Source organism: Musa acuminata, chromosome BXJ3-10, assembly GCF_036884655.1.
Source record: "Musa acuminata AAA Group cultivar baxijiao chromosome BXJ3-10, Cavendish_Baxijiao_AAA, whole genome shotgun sequence".
Classification (NCBI taxonomy): Eukaryota; Viridiplantae; Streptophyta; class Magnoliopsida; order Zingiberales; family Musaceae; genus Musa; species Musa acuminata.
In genome coordinates this window covers 23736863-23760538 of record NC_088358.1, presented here as the reverse complement: position 1 = coordinate 23760538, position 23676 = coordinate 23736863, and the positions used below count along the sequence as shown (strand labels likewise).

Genomic DNA, 23676 nt, shown 5'->3' with positions numbered 1-23676 from the left:
GTATCTACTCAAGTCTTGCTCTAATCGGATTATCTCATAGAACTCTTTCTCTCTCAATCCGAATGACCTTGACCATGGATTTGTCTGAGCAAGAACACATGGGATATTCCTTTCATAATATCGAAAGTGAATGATCCTCTATCAACACTCAATAGTCCTTAACTATCACTCCCGATGACCGGCTGTGCTAAATCTAGAACCTCCAAACCTATAAATCTGGTATCAAAGAATGAAGTACTCATACAGGACATCCTTGGTATCTCAAGTCTAAGGACTAGATACACCACTAGGACTATAGAATCATTGTCTGATAATAAGGCATCATCAACCATCCAGCATTCCGTGAGCGGATCAATTAGTGAACTCATTCTCCAATGAGCACCTGTACTATATCCATAGTGTCCTCGCACGAGCAGATATGAGACCAGCTACATCCATCATATGGATGTGTATACAGCATACTAGTCTATCCATTTATCTTGATGTTGCTTTCGAGTAACCTATGACCGGGATTATTTATGATATGTATTTAAAAGCGAATCGGTCTCATTATCGTGATTTCATCACGATTTGATTCCCATTACATAGATCCATTGACATCACAATATATTCAAGCAACATATAATATAAAGTGATAAAATGTCAAATGATAATAATAAGCAAAAAGACTACGTGTCAAGTCATACGTATCATCACTTACTTGATTGGCTTGTAGGACACATATGACAAGCAATTAAAGTGCAAGCCGTCATCAACTTTGTAGCAAAAATGACTCTTGCTGAAGGGATATTCATATATGTTATGTGCTAGACTCTACATGTTGATGGGTTTAGGGGGGCATCATTATGCTTGGCCTCTTTAAACCATAGCGCCACTACATGCAGCCTTATTGACCCTCTATGTATCATTATGTCTGGTCTCTTTGGCCCCTAGCATCACCACTTGTAGCCCTATAACCCTTTGTGCACTACTATGCCTGGTTGTAACATATTTTTTCGCTACCATACCTAGTCAAGAACATATCGAATTTTTGATGCTTAATCGACATGCTATATTAATACTACCTAACCGAAGAACTTGAGTTGGGCTTACCAAGTTAGGCAACATGAGTTAGGTTTACCAAGGTTGGTAACCGATTTGGACTTACTAAGTAAAATGACATGAATCAACTATTTTATCGTCACTTATATAGATAACAGATACTAACCAAACTATACTTCATGACCAGTTATCCACGATGTTTCTTGGGAAGTGAAGGGTATGTGTTAAAACAAGAGTGATACAATTGTCTTGTCAACACCATATGTAGTTGATTCATCAACGCTCCATGCCATCATTCCTGCTATCAGCCTAGCAAGGGCTCCTTATTACATGTTCAAACTATTAGTCGACATAGGCCAAGCTAAACAGATAGAACTGTCCAATGATAATTCCAACCGATAGTAATTTTAACCAATGTAACACACAAATATAACAACTCGAGATTATCGATTTATTATAATCACTTATCACTAAATAAACTATATAATGCCCCTTCTCAAGCACCCACTATAATGCAAACATACCCAATATATAATACGAAATAACAAATAAAATTCGATCAGTGTGACTAGTTTGACTTTATAATATCCTTCACTTTTGAATTATTTATGTATCTATAATTTTTATTTAAATATTTTAATAAATTAAATAAATTCTTATTAAAATAATCAAATAAAATCATGAATGTCATAAATAACTGAATAAAGGATATTACATATTAATCTGACTAGTTCAACTTATCTAACTTGAACACTGACTTAAGTATCAAAAGGGTATTATCATGATTGCTCCCAAAATTAGTTTTATAAGGATATAACAATTTCACTATGACCGAATCAAGAAAGAACTAGGTAGGATTCGAGTTGGCCTCCAACTTAAACAACCTAAAATCAATTCTAACAATAAGAAATAAGATAATATTATCAATAAAGAGAATGGAGAAATATTAGATGGGTATTTGAAGGGAGGAGTCGAAGGAAGAGGAGGTAACGACATAGACGAGCTATAGGTGATAAAAGGGATTGTATAAAAAGAAACTTATCAAGATCATTAATAATGGGAAGTCAACATATTGGTTCGAGGTCTTCTTATAAAAAAAAAGGTATATAAGCATGATAAAACATGTAAAGGTAATTTTTTTTCTAAACAAAAAATCAAAATTATTTTACTAAAGAAATCTAATACAAGCTAATAGCATGCTCATCGGAGCACAAGAAAATTATCCAACTACTTTTGCTAAGAAGACCTAAAAAATGAGAGGATTTTAAAGAAATGACAAAAAATGTACTAACCAATCAACGCTAATATTTTTCTATCTCTATAAATATGACATAACTTATAAGCTTGAAACATTTGAATTAAGCTTTACATAATTCTGATAAGATTCAACAAGCTCAGCTCTACGAGGGTGTTTCCTCCTTATTGAGGAACTTCATGGTAAGTTCAGCTCCACCAAATTGCTATGAACCAAAAAATATCCATTAGCATCAAAGTTTAAACCATCTTCTATTAGGTTTGAACCATGTTATAAGGATTTGACTTCTTCCCAAACACCTTCAGATTGTGTATAAAGTTTACAGCATGATAAGTTTGCTATAGCCTTGCAAATGACCAAATTAGGTGAGTATTTTTTTTTCCATTTAAGACTGTCTTGTTTATGATATTCCAGATCAGCCACAGCTAATACACTATCAAGACCTTAAGAGGTAAGAAATTGGATTTGGTGAGATCTTCATCCTCTCTCAATCACCCAAAATCACAAAGATATCAAGAATGAGTAACACATATATTATACTTAGTCAACTTCTTAGAGGCAGGGAATGAGCTTCCACCAAACACAATGACACTAGGAATAACAAGGATTTTCCAAAACAACTTTCATCCTTCCTCACCAAAACTGGTAAATTCAAAAAAGCCCTTCAAGAATCTTTTAAGCTATGATGATTTATGTTCGAGGACAACATTTGATCATGAAGGTGATGATAAAAAGTTTATATAACAAGCACAAATTGATAGTAAAACTTCGACAACTTCTCATGTTATATCATTACAAATGTTAAAATTATATTCTTCTTGTGAAAAATACATAGCCACCAATAGAATCTTATTTTATATAATTTCTAACATATCTTTTAAGATTCGTGAAGGTTTGATTATTTTTGTCATGATTCATAAATAAGCCAAATAAATCAAGATCCAAGACTCGATTTGGATCGAGCCGAAGCCACTTGTGACAATTGAACTTGATCATAATACGCATATATTATGTATACATATATAAAATTTTATTAAATTATTATATCCATTATACCTATATACTTTGTGTCCTCTCGTAAAAAAAATTTGTGTGATCTTTCAACATTTTAATTGCAAAAGCTCGTATAAGTGAGAACTATAATTAAGAACTATTTAAATGAAGGAGAATATAAATAGGTAAATATGATTATTTGAAATATATGAGCTCAATACATATTTTAAATATGAATTGATATTTTATATATTTTTTAAATCATATTTGCTTGAATGTTGAAGCTAGCCTAGTGTAGTATTGCTAATAAAAATTATTAAATTTCTTAAAGTATCCTATGATATTATCTAAGGTCATAAGATTATTTCTGTATAATAAAAATCCTATCCCATCTTCTCTTCCCTTCAATTGAATTTTTCTTGACTAACTTGATTTATGTCTAAAATTTTATTTAATTATAGATATTACTTTATATTTAATTATATAGTTATATAGTTATATTTATAATATATCTAAACCATATATTTTTTAATTATACAAATTTATTATATATATGAAATAAATATTAAATATTTCATAAAATTATGAAATATAATTTTTCCAAACAAACCACTGAAGTGACCCACGTCGCCCCTCATAAACCCTTCCGCTGAAATTTGGCTTTTTGTTTCCTTCCGCTTCAATTCATGCAAATATTCTCTCACTCGCGACCTCTTCACATCTGATTGGAGACCCTTCCGCTCTGGTTCTCAGATCGAAACCCTAATTTGGGGGCAAAAGCCCTAGTCATAATTCAAGGACTCGGCGACATCCAGGCTGGAGATGCGAGTCCGTGGAGGATTCTCGTAGTGCCGACTGCGATTTCGGCGCTTGCGGGGATATTGTTCTCGTGGAATTGTCGGGGGTGGCGGTTTCTAGTGTCGAGCACATGAAGGATTCCTCCGATCGGACGAAGGTTGTGGTGCGGCGCTTGCCGCCGTCGATCTCGCAGTCGGTACTGATGGAGCAGATCGATGGCAGGTTTGCTGGACGATACGATTGGGTGTTCTTTCGTCCCGGAAAGAATAGGTAAAGGGGCTTTATTACCCGTCTCCACATCTCCTATCGTCTTTTGTTGGTTCGGCGGCGACAATCGTTATGGAATTTGATAGTTTGATGTTTGGATTTTAGGTAGGATGTTGATGTCGTTGATCGATGTAACTAAACGTGGATATCTTGGTCAGCATGCTCGGGGCACGGGATTTGCTTTGTTGTCATTTGGAGGGACTTCCTTGAGGCCCTAATTTTCTCGGCTTTTTTGAGTATTTTTGTTCCGAGATATAGGTCGCTGGAAACCGGCTAAACATGGGGTTTCAATTCTTGTGTCTGCGGACATTATTCTTAAGAATGTCTAATATTTTAAATTCGGTTTTTTTTTTCCCCATAGGTTATTCTTTTTAGTTGTTAAAACGTAGTTTTGACTTTTGAGTACTTATGACACAAAGTTTGTTTACTCTGTTGAACTCGGTTCTGTTCCGGTGATATATTCAGTTGCTTGTTTCTCAAAGTTAGCTGATCTGTGAGTTCCTATATCGTCAGTAAACATTTTTTGTGGTTTACATAAAAGCCAGGTGAGATTTGACAAAGCAAATATGCTTTGGAAGAATTGTTTAGGTTTTTATAACTTTTGATTTCATTCATATGATGCATATCGGATAATTTATCAAGTCAAATTATCCGTGAAATGTATATGCACTTAAGACTTCTTTTACATATTCCTTTCATTTCCCAACAGGAAAGAAATATGAATTCATAGGAAAGATAGCTTGTTAGATGTTTTTGATTTGTTAACTCATAAGAGACAGCCACTTTGTTTATTTCTTTAAATGTTATATTTTTGTGGAGACATTCCCTAGTGATAACTTTCCAAACTCTGCTAGATGTCATTTTGGCTTGTAAAATTGGTGTCTTGAGCTCTCTGTGTTAGCATCATTGTTTTAGTTCCCTGAATATAATAAAATTTACTAGTTCAGTTACCATTGCCTCTATTATCTACAACTGCTGTATATTCAGTATACTTAGTACTTTGCATCTATAGGCTAACAGGCTGTCTGTAATTGGTTTGTATGTTCATTTTTCTCTCGTTTAAAATTTATATTTAGCATGTCTATTATGGTTTTTTTCTTTCTCTTATATTCATTCAATCTGGCAGCCGAAAAAACCAGAGACATTCACGTGCATACCTTAACTTTGAGAGATCAGAAGATGTGGTTGAGTTTGCTGAGTTTTTTGATGGGCACATTTTTGTCAACGAGAAGGGTATTCATCTTTATTTTGTTCTCATCACTTTTACTTAGATTGAGTTTTTATTGTTCAGTATCCCCGGAAGATCCTAGGTTGTCACATTTTAATGCAAGAGGAAGTATGTTTATATGATAAACTTGATTTTTCTTTATATTTCAGTTGTGTTGTTTGAGGATTTTCATTTCAATCATGACATAATGTAGCAGATTCTTGAGTGAGATTTGATATAATAAATCATAATACTAATTAAGTTCAATTGGCTGGTTAATTTCTTTTATAATAGCCAATTCTGCTAATATATCTTTCATTGGGGTATCTATTATATTGGTTTTAGATTTTCATCATGTTTTTTTTTTGTGGGTAAAAGCTGTAGTATTTAAGAAATGATTATAAGGTTTTAGTTTTAACTGGTATGGATGCTCATGTTACTACTAATTCTTGCGAGTGCATGTAAAAGACACAACTGGAGTGAGTCTTTATGATGATAGCAGCATATTAATGCGAATCTTATCAGCACTGCAGCAGTTTTCTGTATATTGGTGGTCCCTGTCTTGCAATGAAAAACCAAATTGCAAGAAGAAAAGGTTTAATAAATGGGTAAATTAGGAATACAAAGATCGAAAGGAAGAATTTAAGACTACACTGGTAAAAGTTTTGCTTGATTTCTATGGTACAGTGAATCATCCCTATTTGTGGTTGACCACAACACTGCAGGTTAACTAGCTGAAGTTTTGACCACTAGTCTTTTGTGGGTAATAATTTGGCTTGGTCTTCACATGTGAAGAAAGCATAAGGCTTACCTCCGAACCTGCCAAGTAGGTAAATGGGGTAGTGTTGTAACTTGTAAGGATTTGATTTTTATTTGTAGGGAAAGGATTTTTTATGTTTCTTGAGAATGAGTTTTTCATTAGACCTAAGGTTGGATATATTAACGTTCCCTAGACTTTGCTTTGGCGGGAGAGCATGGTGGTGGTCATGGCCAGTGAAGGTTATCTTGGACGCCACAGGAGGGGGACCATGATAAGAAACCTCGAAGAAGCAGAGCTGCTTTCGCCTATGGTTAAGGTCTTTCATGCATGCACTGATTTCGTCTAAAATGGTGATTTCATTCTTGTGTCGGGCGTGAACACAACTAAAGATCTCTATTTCACGTGTTTTGGGCAGGAAGCAGTTGGGCTTCTCAACCGAAATCGTTAAGATTTATTTTAAACATAGTTAAGTTTTATTTATAGTATCTTTTCATAATTAGCATATAAATTAAAACATTTAGTTGTATATAGTTATTTAGGTTGTAGATATAAGTAGTATGTACTGTAGTTTAGACTTGTCTCCCTACTCTCATCCCACAAATTTTAATTTTGAATTCTTTTGAGCCATGTCCTTGTATCTTGTATCAGATTTAAAATTTGTTGGACACATCAATCCATATCTCTCAACAACACTTTGTACCCGAGTTAGAGCAACATAGTCGATCACAATATATTCATTAATTAACTATTTTTAGTTAATAATAGGCCCATGTCTAGGCATCATAGAGGATAGATTGAAAACATATTCATGATAATGCGTTCTTCTATGATAGGTTGGTTATTGGGTTCTGTGTGATCTATTGATGATGCTGGTTTTTAAGGTCTTCTATTGGTTTTGTGCATCTCAAAATTCCTTTTTAAGAATCTTCTCCATCGCTGGATGTTAGCACAGTGCAGTTGCTTGTTTACTGATATTTTGAGTTTGGGTTTTCTTCTCTATGTTTTTTGTACCTACTACCTTGGCCACAGTATTGGAATAATTATTATATTGTAAACTAGAAGTTATAAAGATAAGAATAAATAATCTCTTTTATCAAAACCATTTTCATGTTTTCTTTAAGAGTTCAACCTCCTTCCTTGGCATGGCCAGGCATGTACGCATGTGTGTTTCTTTGTGTGTGCATGACTTCTTGCTTATCGTTTCGCTGATACACAAAACTTACTTCTTACCCATATGGAACTTTTGTGTTTGTAGGTGAATTGTGTGCGCATGGTTGCACATTTTTTCAAATAAAGTTCAGACTTGAGCACTAAGCTAGCTATTTACTATTCCGATATATTATATTTAATTGTTTAATACTTGTGATCGCCTTTTCTATGTTATCTATGTCATGGTTTTGAATGATGGGTTTTTTTGAAAAATGTCATGCCAGGTGCTCATTTCAAAGCTGTCATAGAGTATGCACCCTCCCAACGAGTTCCAAAGCCATGGTCAAAGAAAGATGTTTGTGAAGGGACTCTATCTAAGGGTACATCTTCCTCTATGTACTTGTTTTTTATATGCTATGACCTGGTATATTACGCTCGTATTTATGGCATTCCATTTTAGTAATTAGTAGTTCTCTGATGAATAATTAGATCCTGAATATATGGATTTTCTTGGGCTCTTGTCGAAGCCTGTGGAACATCTTCCTAGTGCTGAGATTCAGCTAGAGAGGAAAGAAGCTGAAAGAGCTGGTCAGTTTTAATACTTGGATGCACTAATGTCATATTAGATGGTGCTCAATAGAGTAATTCGTAAGATTATGAGCTCATTCAATGAGAAAATAATCTCTTGCCTTATCAAATTTATTTTCCTGTTCCATAGGTGGTACAAAAGAATCACTCATAGTGACACCCCTAATGGATTTTGTTCGACGAAAAAGAGCAGCTAAAGGTGGTGTTCAGGTATAATGTGAATCGTGTGGACTTACAATTTCTCTTTTTGTAACTTTACATCATCTAACATGGGTGTTTGCCTATATCCAACCTTATAAAGGAACTATCGATATATGTATTTTGTAACAGATGCCTATCTTGACACTTGGCCTGTCCTGCCATTATGTGCAGTATCCACCTGCACATTTTAGGGTTTTAAGGCCAAAGGCCACCTAAGGGATGGGGGCATCATCAGGGTGCCAAAGGCTTGCTTGTTGGTTGGGTGCTTGCTTGATTCTTATTTTCTTTCTTATACATCTATACCTACACTTAATGGAATATAATTGCAGCATTGTTGCTTTTGCCCTTTTCTTGTTCACGGCAATAATTCCTGGATGCTCCCATCTCTAATTAGTAACTTGATGACCATTTTAGAGTCAGTGAATTTGTTTTGTTAAGCAAACAAGGTGTTGCTGTTTTCTGATTTCTGTAATGTTTCTGCTGATAGAATTTACCCTAGTTACAAACTTACAATTCGCTATTTTGATTTAAACAATTTAATGGAGTTAATGTTGTTGTATGTGTAAAATTTAACGAGTTAATCTTCCTGTGTATAGCTACGCATATTTGGCACTTATGAATAACCTATTGTAATTACTTAAGGAAGATTTTTGACAAATTTATTTGTGTTGAAAGAAGTTCTAAGCAGAGCTGTAAAACTCAGAGGATGGTATCGGCTGGTCGAACCAAGAAAACTAGGAATGAACTATCAAGCATGGTATGTAGTACCGAATGGTACCGCCCGGTATGGGCGGTACGTACCGGTCCGACGACATACCGGTACGCGGACCGTCCGATACCGGATGGAACGTGCTACAGTGCTACAATATTACACTATAGCAATGCTACAGTGCTATACTGTAGTAGTGCTACAGTACTACAGTAAAGAAGAAAATATATAAACCCGCTCGGTACGCCCTGGTGTACCGTTCTGTAACGGACAAACTTCTAAACAAGATGTTGGATGTAATGCTTATGTCTGTCCGTTGTCTTTTGGCATGTTCATGCCTTGTACAGCAGGTAGAGGGGCGGCCGAAGGCTTAATAGTCCCATTTTAGTTGGGTTGGTGGCCTCTTTAGGCTTGTAAATAAAGGTTGTGTCATGTGGACACGTTCGAGAGCTTTTCGGTCTGTAATGGACCATTTTATCCTTTGTTGTGCCACTATTCAGAGCTTGTAAAGTCTGTTTGTAATTTGCATTGTCTATGAAGTGTTTTTCGGACATGTTTGCTTGTGGATCCCGATTGAGGCGTTCTCTTTAACCCGTTCTCTCTTTTGTTGGTCTTAAGGGACAATGGGAGGCTTCGGGGAGGCTGACCTTTGCGGACGGACGCGCGAGGGTGCCACACGCCTTAGGCAAAACCAGCTAAGGTCGTGACATTATGGTATCAGAGCGGGACAAGCACTCATAGAAACACTTGACATGCAAACGTGGGGGACCTAGCGGGGCTGCGTTGAGGGCAGTCAGCACACGCGCGACCGTTTGAGGGAAAACGGGCATGGAGATGTAGGGAAAAGAGTCGCTCAGAGGAGCGGACATCTGAGATTGGCATTCAGAGGAATGGCCAACCCTTCGCGCAAGAGGCACCACGAGAACAGGCAAGCTTGGAAGAATTTGGAGCGCACAAAGGTTGGGATGGCTGAGTTTGAGCTACGGCTCAACGTTGACAACTTTACTTGATGGTGCTCAAGGCAAGCGAGGCGCTTGGCAAAGGACGAGACCATGCAAAGTGGAATGAGTTGCTCAGCGATCGAAAGAGTTGTGCAAAGCTCACAGAGGTGAGGGGAATTGCTAACTCGAAGAATTCGGTACTCATGCATGGGCTTGTATGCGGACGATGGATTGTTCGTGGCCATCCCAAGGCGGTCGAGACTCGGCGCCATGGAGCTTTGAAACTTTCTCTTCGACATGCGAAGGATACGTCCGGAAGAGGCTGAGGTGTGCAACGAGTTCAGCATGTTGCTAGGCCTTGAGGGGTGCAGCGGTGGCTGTATTGACGTGGAGGCGCAATCTAGCAAGTGCGTTTGCAAGAGGCAGAACAATGCACAGTTTGTTCAGCAGATCGGAATAGTCCAAGGGGATGGTGGTCTCCGAAACGAAGAGAGATGTTGCTCCAACGGGACAGTTATCCAGGAGGGATAAGTCTCAGCTCTCCAGAGGGAGAATCATGTGAGACGGACTTCACATGTTGAGGAGAAGTACCTCACAAACAATAACTCCACGAAGCTCAATGGACCGAGCAAGCAGCGAGGAGTTGTCACATGATCTCGCTCGAGAGAATGCATGGGTGGATGCATTGCGAGATCAAGTGGGGGAGCGACCCAAAAGCAACTCAAATGGAGGCACACTTGGAGTCGATATGGAGATCGGACTCAAGGGAGGGCTGACCCGTGGAATGGTGGGCGCGAGGGCCACCATCGACTTAATGCAAAAACGAGGAGCGGAGCAACTTGGGTATAACTTGGCGAAGTACCCAAGCCGCATGAAGGGAGCCAGCATAGAAGTTGGAACATGGAGCAGAGGCACAGTGCTTTCCCTAGACAGAGGTCAAGGACATGAACTCTTACAGAGGCAGGAGTAGAATCATGCTGTTCCATGGGTCCTTCATTTTGACAGAGCGGACTCATCTTGCATGGTGCCAAAGACGAAGGGAGCTTCGGGGCACATGCACCTTATCTCGGAGGAGCATTTGATGGAGGAACTAAGGCGACTCAATTTGCGGAGGCGAAGTTGAGTTCAGAAGGCCTTAGCACGGGGCAAGAGGACGCAGAGGCGGGTACTCTTGAAGAATATGCCACAGTGTTGCCATTCAAGTTGCCATGAAGGAAGCAGTGCGCAGCGGAGATTGTGCTGGTAGGGGCAGAGGCCCAGGATCCAGACAATGGTGCACAAATTACAGCGAAGTCGGTGGACTTCGGGAGCTACTAGGCGACGGACTGTCCTAGAGCGGTGCTTCATCTAGGTGTGACCCAAGAGTGGGTGGATGAAGGTCGATTGCCAAAGGAGCGAACAAAATCGAAGGTGGAGGAGACCCTGCGATGTATTGGCAGAGGCCACACATGGAGGGTTCACAATTCGAGTTTATTCCACAAGGATCAGAATGCAATGGAGATGTCACCAGGAGGCGACATGGTGCAGCGGATCGTGGTGGAACAGTTCGTGGCAATGCGACACACACGACATAGTCCCGGGAGGGACTAGATCATATGGAGGTATGATCGGGAGCTACTGGGAGCTCCGCTTTGGTGAACAACACGACGGCAAGAAGGGCTATGGATTCAAGGAGTGAAGGCCATGGTACCGCAGAGGCGGGTCTTCCGGGCGTGCACCGAATTTTGCATCGGATGAAAACCTTGGTCATCAGCATATGGGGGCTGGGTTCCACCAAGGGAAAAGTTCGAATGCAAGTACCAGTGAGTCCCATGAGAGGGACTTGATCATGCAGAGGTATGATCGAAGCAGCTGGAGAGTTGGACTGCTCCAGAGCTCATATTCGCTTAAGGGAGCCCGACAAGTCAGAGGACAAGGTCGAGTAAGCGAACGTTGCTACCAAGGAAGCTAAGGAGAACAGAATCGGTGCAAACCCTACAATGTGATGGCAGAGGCCATGCATGGGAGTTGCAGTCTGTCTTTCCATCGACCAAACAGACTGCTTGGAGAACACAGAGGTGTTGAAGCAGGAGGTCGAAAGGGGCGAGGAAGCGACGACGAGTCCAGAGGGACTTAGCTACCCAAAATCAAGCATCAGTTAGAATGGAGGTGGACTCAGAGGAGTGCCACGGAGACATCTCTACTGATTGTGAAGGAAAGGGATACAGAGGCGAGGCGACGGATAGTAGGGCCATGGGCATGGCAGCGCCATGGTACCGCAGAGGCGGGACTTCCGTGCAAGTCATTGATCCCTTGCTCTCACGGAGGGAGAGCGCTTGGTCGTGAAAGGGGCCGAGGAGGTGGAGCATGCAGAGGCAATCTCCAAGTACCGAGACAAGGCTGAAGGGCAGAGGCCAAGAAACTTCGTAAGACCGGTGTCAACAAGTTTCTCATCAAGATAGCCGTAAGTGAAGGACTTCGGGTCATGCAAGAGTGCACGACCAAGGAACGAAGCAGGCAGTACGCGGTGTTGTACCTTTGCTACTCAGTGGAGTAGGCGGCAGGGTTGATGGAGAAGACGGTACAATCCCAAAGGCGACCTCATCTATCAGAGAATTACTCCAAGTTGGGGTGAAAACTTCCTGCATTCCAGAAGTTCAATGGCATTGAGAAGGTGAATCACAGTAACTAACTCAACGCAAGGAGTGCAAACACTTCAAGTGCTTCAGAAGTGTGAGCAAAGAGCAGGCGAAGGCCAGTAACCAGCTCGATGCATGAAGTACAACCTCGAGGAGGCGGGCGAAGTCAAGTAACTTTTGCCTTCTCAACTCTTAAGAGAATGGGCGAAACCGAGTACCCCAATTCTCTTATCTATCCAGCAGAGGAGCGCTGCACAAGTTCAAAGACCCTTCGAAGATAATGGAAGACAATAGTTGTCAAATCCTCACCAACGGTGATCAGTGCTACTGAGAGTAGATTGTCCGCCTCATTTCCCAACGAAATGCCAATCGAAAGCGGAAGTGATGCGAACCTACTTGGATGTGACAACTAAGTGAAAGAAGAGTCAATGAGCAGATTTTGTGGAGGAAGGACCCAAAACTTCAGAAGTTTGCGAGGCGATGCTCGTTAAAGCTCCAACAAGCATCCACCTAGTTCAAGCAGCATGTGGAAATTTTGAGAGACTGGCGCAGAAAAGATGGTCTTTTCCTTCATTTGGTGGATCCGCAAGAATCGACAAGGATCAACACAACTTAGCCAACCCCACACCAGAGTCAGAGTCATTGGCGAGTTGAAGCAGCATGGCGGATCAAAGGTTCGACTACTCAGAAACAGCAGCGGAGAGCAGCTGGGAGCCAGGAGGCGCATTGCAGCTGGAGCAGAAGATTGAAGACTCAGCAAAGGCGAAGGGTTGCAGTGTTCACAAAGGCTTCGACGAGGACGTCGAAGGGATAAGTGGGGGAGAATGTAATGGACAAACTTCTAAACAAGATGTTGGATGTAATGCTTATGTCTGTCCGTTGTCTTTTGGCATGTTCATGCCTTGTACAGCAGGTAGAGGGGCGGCCGAAGGCTTAATAGTCCCATTTTAGTTGGGTTGGTGGCCTCTTTAGGCTTGTAAATAAAGGTTGTGTCATGTGGACACGTTCGAGAGCTTTTCGGTCTGTAATGGACCATTTTACCCTTTGTTGTGCCACTATTCAGAGCTTGTAAAGTCTGTTTGTAATTTGCATTGTCTATGAAGTGTTTTTCGGACATGTTTGCTTGTGGATCCCGATTGAGGCGTTCTCTTTAACCCGTTCTCTCTTTTGTTGGTCCTAAGGGATAATGGGAGGCTTCGGGGAGGCTGACCTTTGCGGACGGACGCGCGAGGGTGCCACACGCCTTAGGCAAAACCAGCTAAGGTCGTGACAGTTCGGTACGGCGGTACTGTACCATATCGAACCAACCTCGAAACACCGGTACGGTACGGTATTGCATACCTTGCTATCAAGTATCAACAACCAGTACAGTTCACTAACTACTATTTGAGATTGAAATGTCCTCAAGGATATCTAAATCTTTAAATTATAAGGATGATGGATACTCATCACTCTCTTGTCCTCTTAACATGTCTACTCTTTTGTCATCATCGTCACTCATACCATTCACTTTCACTGTTGTTCTCTTATTTATTTCTGTTATAAATATTAAATTTATAACATTATCTATGTATATAATATTTCTAACATAATGCATAATTATATTTATTATTAAAAATATTAAATTTGTGGTCTGACTAGTTGATCCACTGGTTCAACCAATAACCTGATTATTGATCCAAGACTTGAATGGGTTGATAACCTATCCCATTTTGATAATCATGATCCTGATCATTTAATAGCAGCTGTTTATGTTATATTAAAATGTTTACTTTTTTTTTTTTCAGTTGTTATTGCTTACTAGTTACTAGTTACTGGTTACCTTTTGCCCTTGACACTTACCTAGATGCCGATAGTGGGGTTTGAGTTTGGATTTTATAAGTTGAGGAAAAATCAAATTTAACCTGTAAATTTTCTGCTTTATACTGTGGTTTGTAGACAAATTGAAGTTACATAGCCAAACTGATCCAAGAGATAATCCTTCATTGTGAACCAATCCTTACTTTAGTTACATAGTTTAATTCTTATGACATGATTGGTCTTGTAATTATTTAAGAAGATTTACCTTTATATTCAAAGTTGTGCTTGGAAGGGCTGCACCTTAGATGGTTTTAAGGGCATGCACAAGGTGAAACCACTACTATGTCATCACTTCCTGCATGCTGTCTACTAGGAACAATTCTTAGAAACCTGACAAGTGTAGTTGAGTACATCAGTGATAATGATGGAGGAGATTATGATACTCTCAAACGGTGGTACATTTGATAGATGTCATCGCCCATTTATAGAAAGAGTTAGCATTTTATGACTTACTTTTTCTTGGAAACAAGCCACATGGTTTTAGACATTGGTTGTGACAAGATCTATGATTCTCTATTGTTTATGTTTGAATTAAAAGGTTGTTTCTGACCCTTCCTTACAGTATAATATCTGTTGATTTTTGAAGTTGGTTGTGGTATGATATTTTGATACTTCGTTTAGGGATGCTATATATAGCAGAAGCTTTTGCTGGTAGTGACTCTTAATGGATATTAAGTAATAAGTGATGTGTATGTGTTTTTGTTGAAGTTATAAACTCTTTTTATGCTATAAGAAAAGGTTTCACAGGCTACAAGTTCTAATTGCTTTCAACAACTGATGAAATTGGCCATGTCTGCTTATGAAGTTACATTTTTTGAGCTACTTTATAGTTTATATATCAAACTTAAACTTGTGTGGATTTTTAGGTTGCCTGATCCATAATAGATATCTTTGGATTTGATGTCAACAACATTTGATGCTTGTTTTGCTTTTCTGGGCTTTTAGATGCAGTGCTTAATTTTTTACTATGCCATTTGGGTGTAAGCTAAGATATCCTTCTGCTGCAGGGACCATGCAGTGGTGGTAAAGTTAGCAGAAGAACTTTAGTGGTTTCCACTGGCAGCTTGAGCCCTTCTAAAAGAGGATCTGAGAAGTGTAAGGTTGTGATTTCAGTTTTATGTATTTGCTTACTGTATCATTATTATTTCTTTGAATTGGTTTTGAGATGATGCAAGATCTTGGACATGAATCTGAAGCTTTTTTTTCCTGAAGATGTTTGTATATTTTCATTCTTGTTCAATTTGGAGATTTTTTTTTCTTTTCGTATTTGCCAATTTTTTAAAAATATAAATTGGCAATGAATACAAACTGCTATTCAAAAGTCATTCTGCTCCTGCTATATCAGTTTGTGAAGTGCATGCCACTTCTTTTTTATTTTCCCAATCTTCTGTTTGTTTGAGCTAACTTGATATTATCGGTCAATCTTCTCATTATGAATATGATAAGCATAATATTTGTTGCATCCCCTGTTTATCGTTTAAGCAATCTAGATATTTTATCTCTCTAAGCAACCATAAATCAGCATTTTTGTTTAGAATAGCTTTCTAGAAATATGTGGAGCCACTCAGCCACTATTACGAAAGGAAGCCTCTTTGTTTACATTTATTTACCTGAATAAGCAGTAGTTAAAAGCTGTTGACTAAATTATTGATATGTTTTTGCCATTTTTGATACATGAAAGATGTTTTCTTTTAAGATCTAGTGAGGTTTCTGGACAAGTTACTTGGGTTTCTTGTAATGGAACTTAATATGTGGGACATAGAAAGCAACTCTATGGTGCTGATGAATTGGGATAGTCTATATTAGCTGTCACTATTTCTTGCTTGAAAAATGGCTGCTTAAGAAATCTATGTTAAATTGTTAATCCATAGTTGGTGCTCCAAATGATGGTAAAAAGCTGTTTCCCCTGCCATACACACAAATTACAATGAAAATCCAAAGTGTTGAGAATTTTAATGTTATTTCCAATATTCTCCTTGCACCAAATGGTTGAGTACGTGTAATGTTTTTTCCAAGTTTCTCTTTAGGCCAATTGGTCAACCATACCTAATACTGTCGCATTGATGCAGATATTCATTCTTTATTGCTCACTGGATAATCATGGCTATCTTCTCTGATTTTGGCGCTTTACATTGTATGCTTTAGTGCTGCAAGCATTCCATGTGCTTTGGCTAATGCAGCAACTTCAATATTGTGTTGATATATAAACTCAGGAAGTTTGTGTCAATGTTTTGCAGAATTTTATAGCTCATGGAGGTTAGGTGATTTGATGAGTGAAGATAGATAACAATGTAAATTAGCATTCTTTAAAACTTCTTATGGTGTATTTATGTGAAATCTTTTATATAACAGGACCTTCCTGAGTGTGTTCGACATGCACTGATTGCTCTTCTGGATTCATCAAAACAACCAACAGATCAGATTACATCAAGGACCAATTTAACTTCATTAACAATCTCTTGGTTCTGAAATTTGAAATATTTATGCTATAACCTAGTTGTCCATGTGTGTATAATCACTTTTATGCATGTGGGTTGATCATTGGTCGTAATCTATTGCAAGTTACACATAAGATGTGTTGAACTGGATTCAACTTTTGTCAAGACAAGTATGTTGTAGTGTATCCTATTTTATCAGATATGTCTACAGTTACTGTCTCCTGCTGTGTCGATGCATGTTTCTGTGTGTAGTTTCTACTTTTCTTCCTTTCTTAACCACCTCTCCCTGCATAAGTTTTTATAAGCAGGGTTTGCCGTACCGAGCCATACCGCCCGGTACGGGCGGTATGTACCGGTCCAACAGATTTTCGGTATGTGGACGACTGTTACCGGTTCGAGTACTGTAGCAGCTACTGTAGCACTGTAGCATGCTACAGTACTCGATACACCCAGGTGTACCGCTCGATATACCGTACCATACCGGTACCGAGCCCAGATCGAAATACCAGTACGGTATGGTATTACGAATCTTGTTTATAAGTATCTCTGCTTGCATAGTCTTTTAAATGATAGTATGAGAAATAAAAATCTGGCTTTCTTGTCTGTTCATGATGCTTTCAAGCACCCCCAGTGATCGTGGAACCAGTGGCTCCTAATAAAGATTGATCGATAATGATAGTGTAGCCAGTAGCTCCTAATTAAGATCAAATTCTGACTTGAAGGTTATTTATGAACCAATTCGATGAATTTGCTTGTAATGATTCCATCTACGATTTTTGGTAAAATTACGTATAACTTGAGCCACTCGAGGATGATAAAGAACATAATAATTTGGCTTTTGAGGAGGTGTATTATCTTGTTTCATATGGATTTTTGCTTACTGTGTGATTGTGTAGATTGAAAGTCAACCATGTGTTATATAATACCATGCCATACTATTGTGGGGTTAGCATCTTTTTGCTAATCTGTGTGGTACTTCATTGCATGCTGGTACAAACAAAGTCATCCTTATCGAACAATGATGTCAAAATGCCTTGGCCACCCGCACACACTCATAACTTTTTGGACAAAGGGCATACACATGCAAAACACAATGAAATGTGGAACTTTACTACAAAAATGGATCTTTGCAACTCGATGCCACAAGACACAATGGCACATGGTTCCAAAAGCAGGGAAAGGGGAATTTGTTATTAGTAAACATTGCACAAGAGCAAAGTGGTTGGTTTAACCCTCAATTTCCACCTCCTAGGTACTATCCGGGTGGGTATCCCCCATATGCAACTAGCAAATTTACAAGGTGCTGAGATGGCTAGTGTTTTAACTAGTTAATGACATTTTTGTCCCACATTAGTGTACAATGACATGGGAAAAATCCTGCTGCAGCTCTGTAGAAGTGTCTGTTACGAGAATAAACAAGAATGATTTTGTATAATTTATATGTTTGTTAGGCACTGTAACTGCCTAAAAACATTATATTTCATCAGCCAAAGGACCCTAACAGTAATTGCTGATATTAAAATGTGCTACTACCACCTAGCAGTGTAATCAAATGCATGCATTGGAACATCTGAATGTGGATCATTATATTAATTAGGCATCTTGAGACATCATTATAAACCCCATTTTTGAATATTATCTACATACTAAGATGGATGATGATTTTGTTTTTTACTCTCTGCAGTATGTGTCAAGGGAAACTATGAAAAGGGGGAAAACCAAAGACAAATCATGTTACATTTTGATGTCGAGGAGAGAAGAGCAGCGGCCATCTGTAGATAAATCTGCTCCTGTAGCTTCTGCAATGGGAAAAGAAGCTTTGAAAGATGATTTTGGTATGTTGTCGTGTTGTGTTCAATTGTCACTACATAAACATTCTGTCAATTCATATGTCATCTAATAGGAACTTGGGCTGCCTGTTCTATTTTCTTGTGGATATTCTGATGTGCTTGAATATTTAGTTTGCATTTAAGATGACGTTTCAGTTAAGATTTGTTTGCACTGTTCTGGGCTGCTTTTGCGGGAAAAATTTGTGGCACTATATTATGAGGTAGTTTCGGGAAAATTTGTGAAAAGATCCTTTACTGCAACCTCAGATTGCTGTGATTTCTTTCTGTTGCTAGTGGTGTTTATATGACGTTATGACTGATATTGATATGTGGATAATGGATAGTTTGGAAACAGAATTTTAACTCTTTTATGCTAGCTTATAATTTTTATAGTTTTCCCCTGCTAATTTACTTCATATATAAGAGCATCATCAGGAATTCCAGGATTTTCTGTTTTTTATATGTTCTGATCGGAGTTTTTCATGAACAGATTAAATTCTAGTTGTTAAAATTTTCAAAATTTAGATGCTTCATGGCCAGAAGTTGAGAATGCACATTGTTGCTCTTAGTCTCATATTGTCTGTGTATTGATTTAGTTGTTTGATTGTAGTTGTGGCAATTTTCCAACATTTGTGTGATAATGTTTTGTAAAAATGGCTCGATGAACTTCCCTGAACCTTGTTGCTAGTCAGGTGCTTTAGGTGAAGTTCATGTTTCTAACGAGTCCTTAAATCTCTTAAAAATCTGATATATACCATTGAATATCCTATTGTAGAACAAAATTTGAGTTATGCAGGTTTGCACTCTGGCACAGGTGAAATTCAGTTACCTGAATAAACAGAACAGCTCATATCTGAACCTATATGTGGTTCATGTATGTGTATCTCCAGAATCTTGCTTATGTTTACATATCTGATCCTGAAATTGTTTTATATTGTTTCAAATTATTTGAAGCAAATTATTGTACACACATAATTTTTTTAATGGCCAGATGAGAAACAGTTCCTTTAGGACTTTTGTGTATCTGATAGATCAGAAACTCAGCATATTTACATTGCTTATGTTTAGATGCTTATATGGGTGTACACATACTGCTGATGGCCAAAAAGCATCATAAATAGTTATGTGATAAGCAAAAGAACTTTGACAGCGCAGTTAAAATGAAATCAGATTTAATTATAATAGGTGCAATGTGACAAATGACTTTTCCCAGTGATCACAAAATTAAATAATCCATATATTTAGCATATTGGCAATTGTCATTTAAACTCTGAATCCGTAGTAGTAAACCAAAATTAGATGAATAAGTGATTTAAGAAAAGTCAATTAGAATCATGTTTCACTAGTTGAAGTCAAAGTGATGGACTCTATCCATCCACCCTTTGAATAAAACATCTAATAGTTCCAAATCTTACGTACAGACAAAACATACTCACTTCTAACTGCCTAAGAATATGCCCATTTGTGACCAGATGCTGTTGCAGCAGCAGTTGAAACTTGAGATAATGGTTGATGTATATCGTTATGGTTAAAGGTTTTAAGCTGAGATAATTGATGCTATATCATTATGATACTGCATAAAGTAATAATTGTAACTGTCAGTAACTGGATTTAATGGAACTTCTGTAGCTTCTGTAATTGTTGAATCCGGAAAGAGCAGAATCATTCTCTTGAAAGGGAAGGAGAAAGAAGGTTCTGATGTAAGCAACTGATTTCTTTAGTGAATTTTATGATTCCTTTGTCTTTTATTCTTTATCACCATGGTAACTTCTTTGAATATCCTGGGCCAGCCATTTAGAGGTGTGGTGCAACAGCAGGTTGTGATGTCATCTGCGAGAAACTCACCAACTTCAACATCGAAACACAACCGGGCAAGTGGAATAATCATTAGAAGCATTCTCTCAAAGGAAGGGCATCTGAATCAGTCATGTGTAGCTGCATCCCATCTTGAGCTGCAAATACAGGCAGCAAATGTGGAGAAGGACAAGCACTCACCATTGCTTCCCAATGCAAGCTCAAAAAATGACTATATATCATGTAGTTCGTCAATTGCATCTGTTTCTGATGGTGACGATAAAAGATACATAGACACTAAGGTTGTTGCTATAAACAATGCACATGGTTCTTTATCAATCAATGTAAAGCACGAAAAACAGGCCCGAAAAAAAGATAGACATGATCGTGGTATTTGGGCTCTTCGGCGCTCAGACATAGCTCAACCTAGTGATAGAACTCCATCCACTGATGCCCCCCAGATGTTGACAGATTCTTTAGGAAGCATCTACGTTTCTCAACAGGCAGCTGATAAAGTTGAAGAGGTGGATATGTTTGTTCCGAGTGCTTGTGTTAAGAATGGCAGTAATTCACATGCTGCCTATGAGCTGTCATTAGTTCATGGAGAGAGAAAAGCTGATGTGCCTTATACAAGTAGAAGTGAAGACATGAAGATTCATAGAGGAAGAAGAAGTCTTTCTGCAGTCAAGAATGGTGAGAATCTGTCAATTGCAAATTGATTCAATGTCTTTGTGCTTTTTTTACTACTACATGACTGATGAGCATTTGATAACTTTTTTAGTTTCCCATAGGCGTGTTGGCCGCCATGGATCAGCACGTGGTTTAAAGGAAGTGGATAACTCTTTGAGTTTATTAGAGGGAAAAAGTTCCAAGAGAGGATCCACCAGTTACAGTTTCCACGAGGTGAAATATGATAAAATAGTATTTTTAGACCACTTACCCTTTCGCAAGATTGCACTTATTTTTCCTATATAATGTGCAGAGACAAGTATGGGTTCAGAAGGCAGGCTCGAGTTCGTGAATATTCTAGTTGAATAGTAAGATTTTTTTTATAAAATTCCTAATAGATTTAACTAAAAGTTATCTACGATTGATCTGCATGTCATATATTGGGAAATGAAAAAAATAAATGTCATCAGTATGAAACATTGAGGCATTTTTCGCTATATGTTTCATACGTATTGCATCATATTTCATAGGCTGCAATGTTAACCACCATCTTTTCTTTCTTATCGTCTTTCATCAGTCTTCACTATTACCTTAGGTTCATGGTCATTTACGACCCCTTAGCCCTTATTTTTCAGTTACTGTGGCATTTTTTAAATTCATTAAATTGCAATTGTTGTTACTGTTCATTTTACCTTTGATATCTTCTTTCATGGCCAGGTCATTTGTCATCTGCTATCAATGCTGAAAAAAAAGATGACCATGTTTGATAAGATGCATTTATGATTTGTACGAGTTTGTAAATACCATTAGGGAGCTTCAAATTATTAAAAATTAACTACTATATGCTCGGCAATGAATTTGAAAAATCTTCCTCCTAAAGTAACAACTATATGTTATATAGAGTTTTCTTCGACAATATCCGTGTAGTTTATCACATCTTGTGATTACTAGCAATTTATTGTTCTTTAGCAACTTTAAGTTGAATCTTGTGATGAGTTATTTGTATCTTTTGTTTGGTTGACTTTATTTGCAAGGAATAGATGTTACATAAACTTCTAATGAAACCCTCTCTTCATAACCCACACTGGTGGGAGCTTCATGCAACTGTGGTGTTCAAATATCTTGTATCTATTACTAAGTTTGTAGTTCAATTTAATAAAACCAAATTTCATGAAACTAGTTCAACCCTTCAGGAAAATCATGTTTCTGTACTCTGGAAGGATAACAATTGCAAGTGTTTTTCCTATATCATTGTTGTTTCAAACACTTCATGTTTGACTCCTTGCATTATATTATATCCACCTATTTCTTTTATCTGCTTGCTAATGTTTTAACTGCAGGATACATGTATTGTTGCAGATTTTTTGAATTGCGGCAACATTTTGGTTTTGGACCTCAGCCTGTTCTCAGTTTCTGATTATCTAAATTTCACACAGAGTAAAAAGCCTCTTTGGGTAAATGCTTGTTCAACTATCCTTTTATCAAATTGTTCCCATAAGAAATTACATCTCCAGCTTAGTCAAGGGCAGCATGATCTAAAAAGCAGCTAGCAGGTGAAATAATTAAGCTAATGGGTCTGCAAGTTGCATACAAGAATGGGTTCCTCTGTTAGCTAACAGTTTTAAAGGATGGTGGCTGTACTTGGTGTGGAAATGGAAGATCTGTCTTTACCCTTTGACCATCCATCAGTGGGTTGGTTCAAATATTACCAGCTTGGTGACGTAAACGAAGTTCTTTCTCAGGCACCTTTGCAGAAGAACAAGGGAGCTTTTTTCAGCAACCTCTCTTAGTTGAGCATGTAAAGAATGCTTGGTTTTTGTTGTTTTGGGAAAGCCTTTTGTGAACTACCTGATTTTGGTAAATGTATTAGTAGGAAACATCACTTTCTAGGCACCCTATGTTTGTCATTAGTGGTTGACGAGTGGAGTGGTGGTTGGATTGAGCGAAGAGAGTGATGTAAGTGACTGAAGCATTGGAGTGGGTTCTGGGGAAGGTCGGTCTGGATGAAATTTGGTGTTGACTGATATTATAAACTAAGATTGTGTGTGATGCTTTGTGCTGTTCTTCGTATGGGGCAAATTTTGAAGTATTTCTTTATTGCTTACCTCGTTTATTTTGTATGTCATGATTTGCATCTCTCTGGAAATGATAAAAATGCATTTTTAAGTTTGAAAACATCTCCCGGCGTAAAGAGTAATGATTTTGCAAGAAATTGGTTCGTTATGCGTGAGAAGCAGTTATGTTTTATTTTCTTTTAATCAAAAGGATGATAATTGTTCATTACGTTTCTTTTTGTTTTTTCATTGGATGTTGTGAAAAGAAATATCCAGACAATTAAATGCCATATGTATATGGTATTTTCTATAATCAGGTAAATCTTCTGCCTGTAAGATTAGAGCGATGATGAGCCTTGATGTTGCTAGAATCGTCAGCCAATAGAACTAATCATTATCCATCCATCTCACTAAACAAAAGCATTCATCAACATTTCCTTCATCTATCAATCTGCAAACAACAATGTTGCGTATTCCTAGCTTATAGTGCAAGGGTGTCGTTTCG

At 38.1% G+C, this 23676-nt stretch overlaps 1 protein-coding gene across 4 annotated transcripts; it reads left to right on the top strand.

Moving 5' to 3' along the window:
* Nucleotides 1-3942: 3942 nt before the first annotated feature.
* On the top strand, nucleotides 3943-23214 carry LOC104000759 (regulator of nonsense transcripts UPF3). Of its 4 annotated transcripts, none has more exons than XM_018819697.2 (12): nucleotides 3945-4357; nucleotides 5481-5587; nucleotides 7755-7850; nucleotides 7960-8058; nucleotides 8189-8268; nucleotides 15395-15487; nucleotides 18510-18660; nucleotides 20284-20354; nucleotides 20445-21141; nucleotides 21230-21351; nucleotides 21431-21485; nucleotides 22458-23214. In XM_018819697.2, the coding sequence occupies exons 1-11, from the start codon at nucleotides 4218-4220 to the stop codon at nucleotides 21467-21469; spliced, it is 1695 nt and encodes a 564-aa protein (XP_018675242.2). In that variant the 5' UTR covers nucleotides 3945-4217; the 3' UTR covers nucleotides 21470-21485; nucleotides 22458-23214. The 4 variants fall into 4 exon arrangements, 3 of the variants coding, with proteins under 3 accessions (XP_018675242.2, XP_009421163.2, XP_009421164.2); XM_009422888.3 differs by having other exon boundaries at nucleotides 3946-4357; nucleotides 22477-23214; XR_010501956.1 differs by lacking the exon at nucleotides 22458-23214 and having other exon boundaries at nucleotides 3943-4357; nucleotides 21240-21351; nucleotides 21431-21490.
* Nucleotides 23215-23676: the final 462 nt, after the last annotated feature.

Coding starts and splice junctions, on each gene's coding strand:
- LOC104000759 (XM_018819697.2), top strand. CDS start 4,218: ATGAAGGATTCCTCCGATCGGACGAAGGTTGTGGTGCGGCGCTTGCCG. Junction 7,851..7,959: donor TGAAGGGACTCTATCTAAGG/GTACATCTTCCT, acceptor ATGAATAATTAG/ATCCTGAATATATGGATTTT. Junction 8,059..8,188: donor GAAAGAAGCTGAAAGAGCTG/GTCAGTTTTAAT, acceptor CCTGTTCCATAG/GTGGTACAAAAGAATCACTC.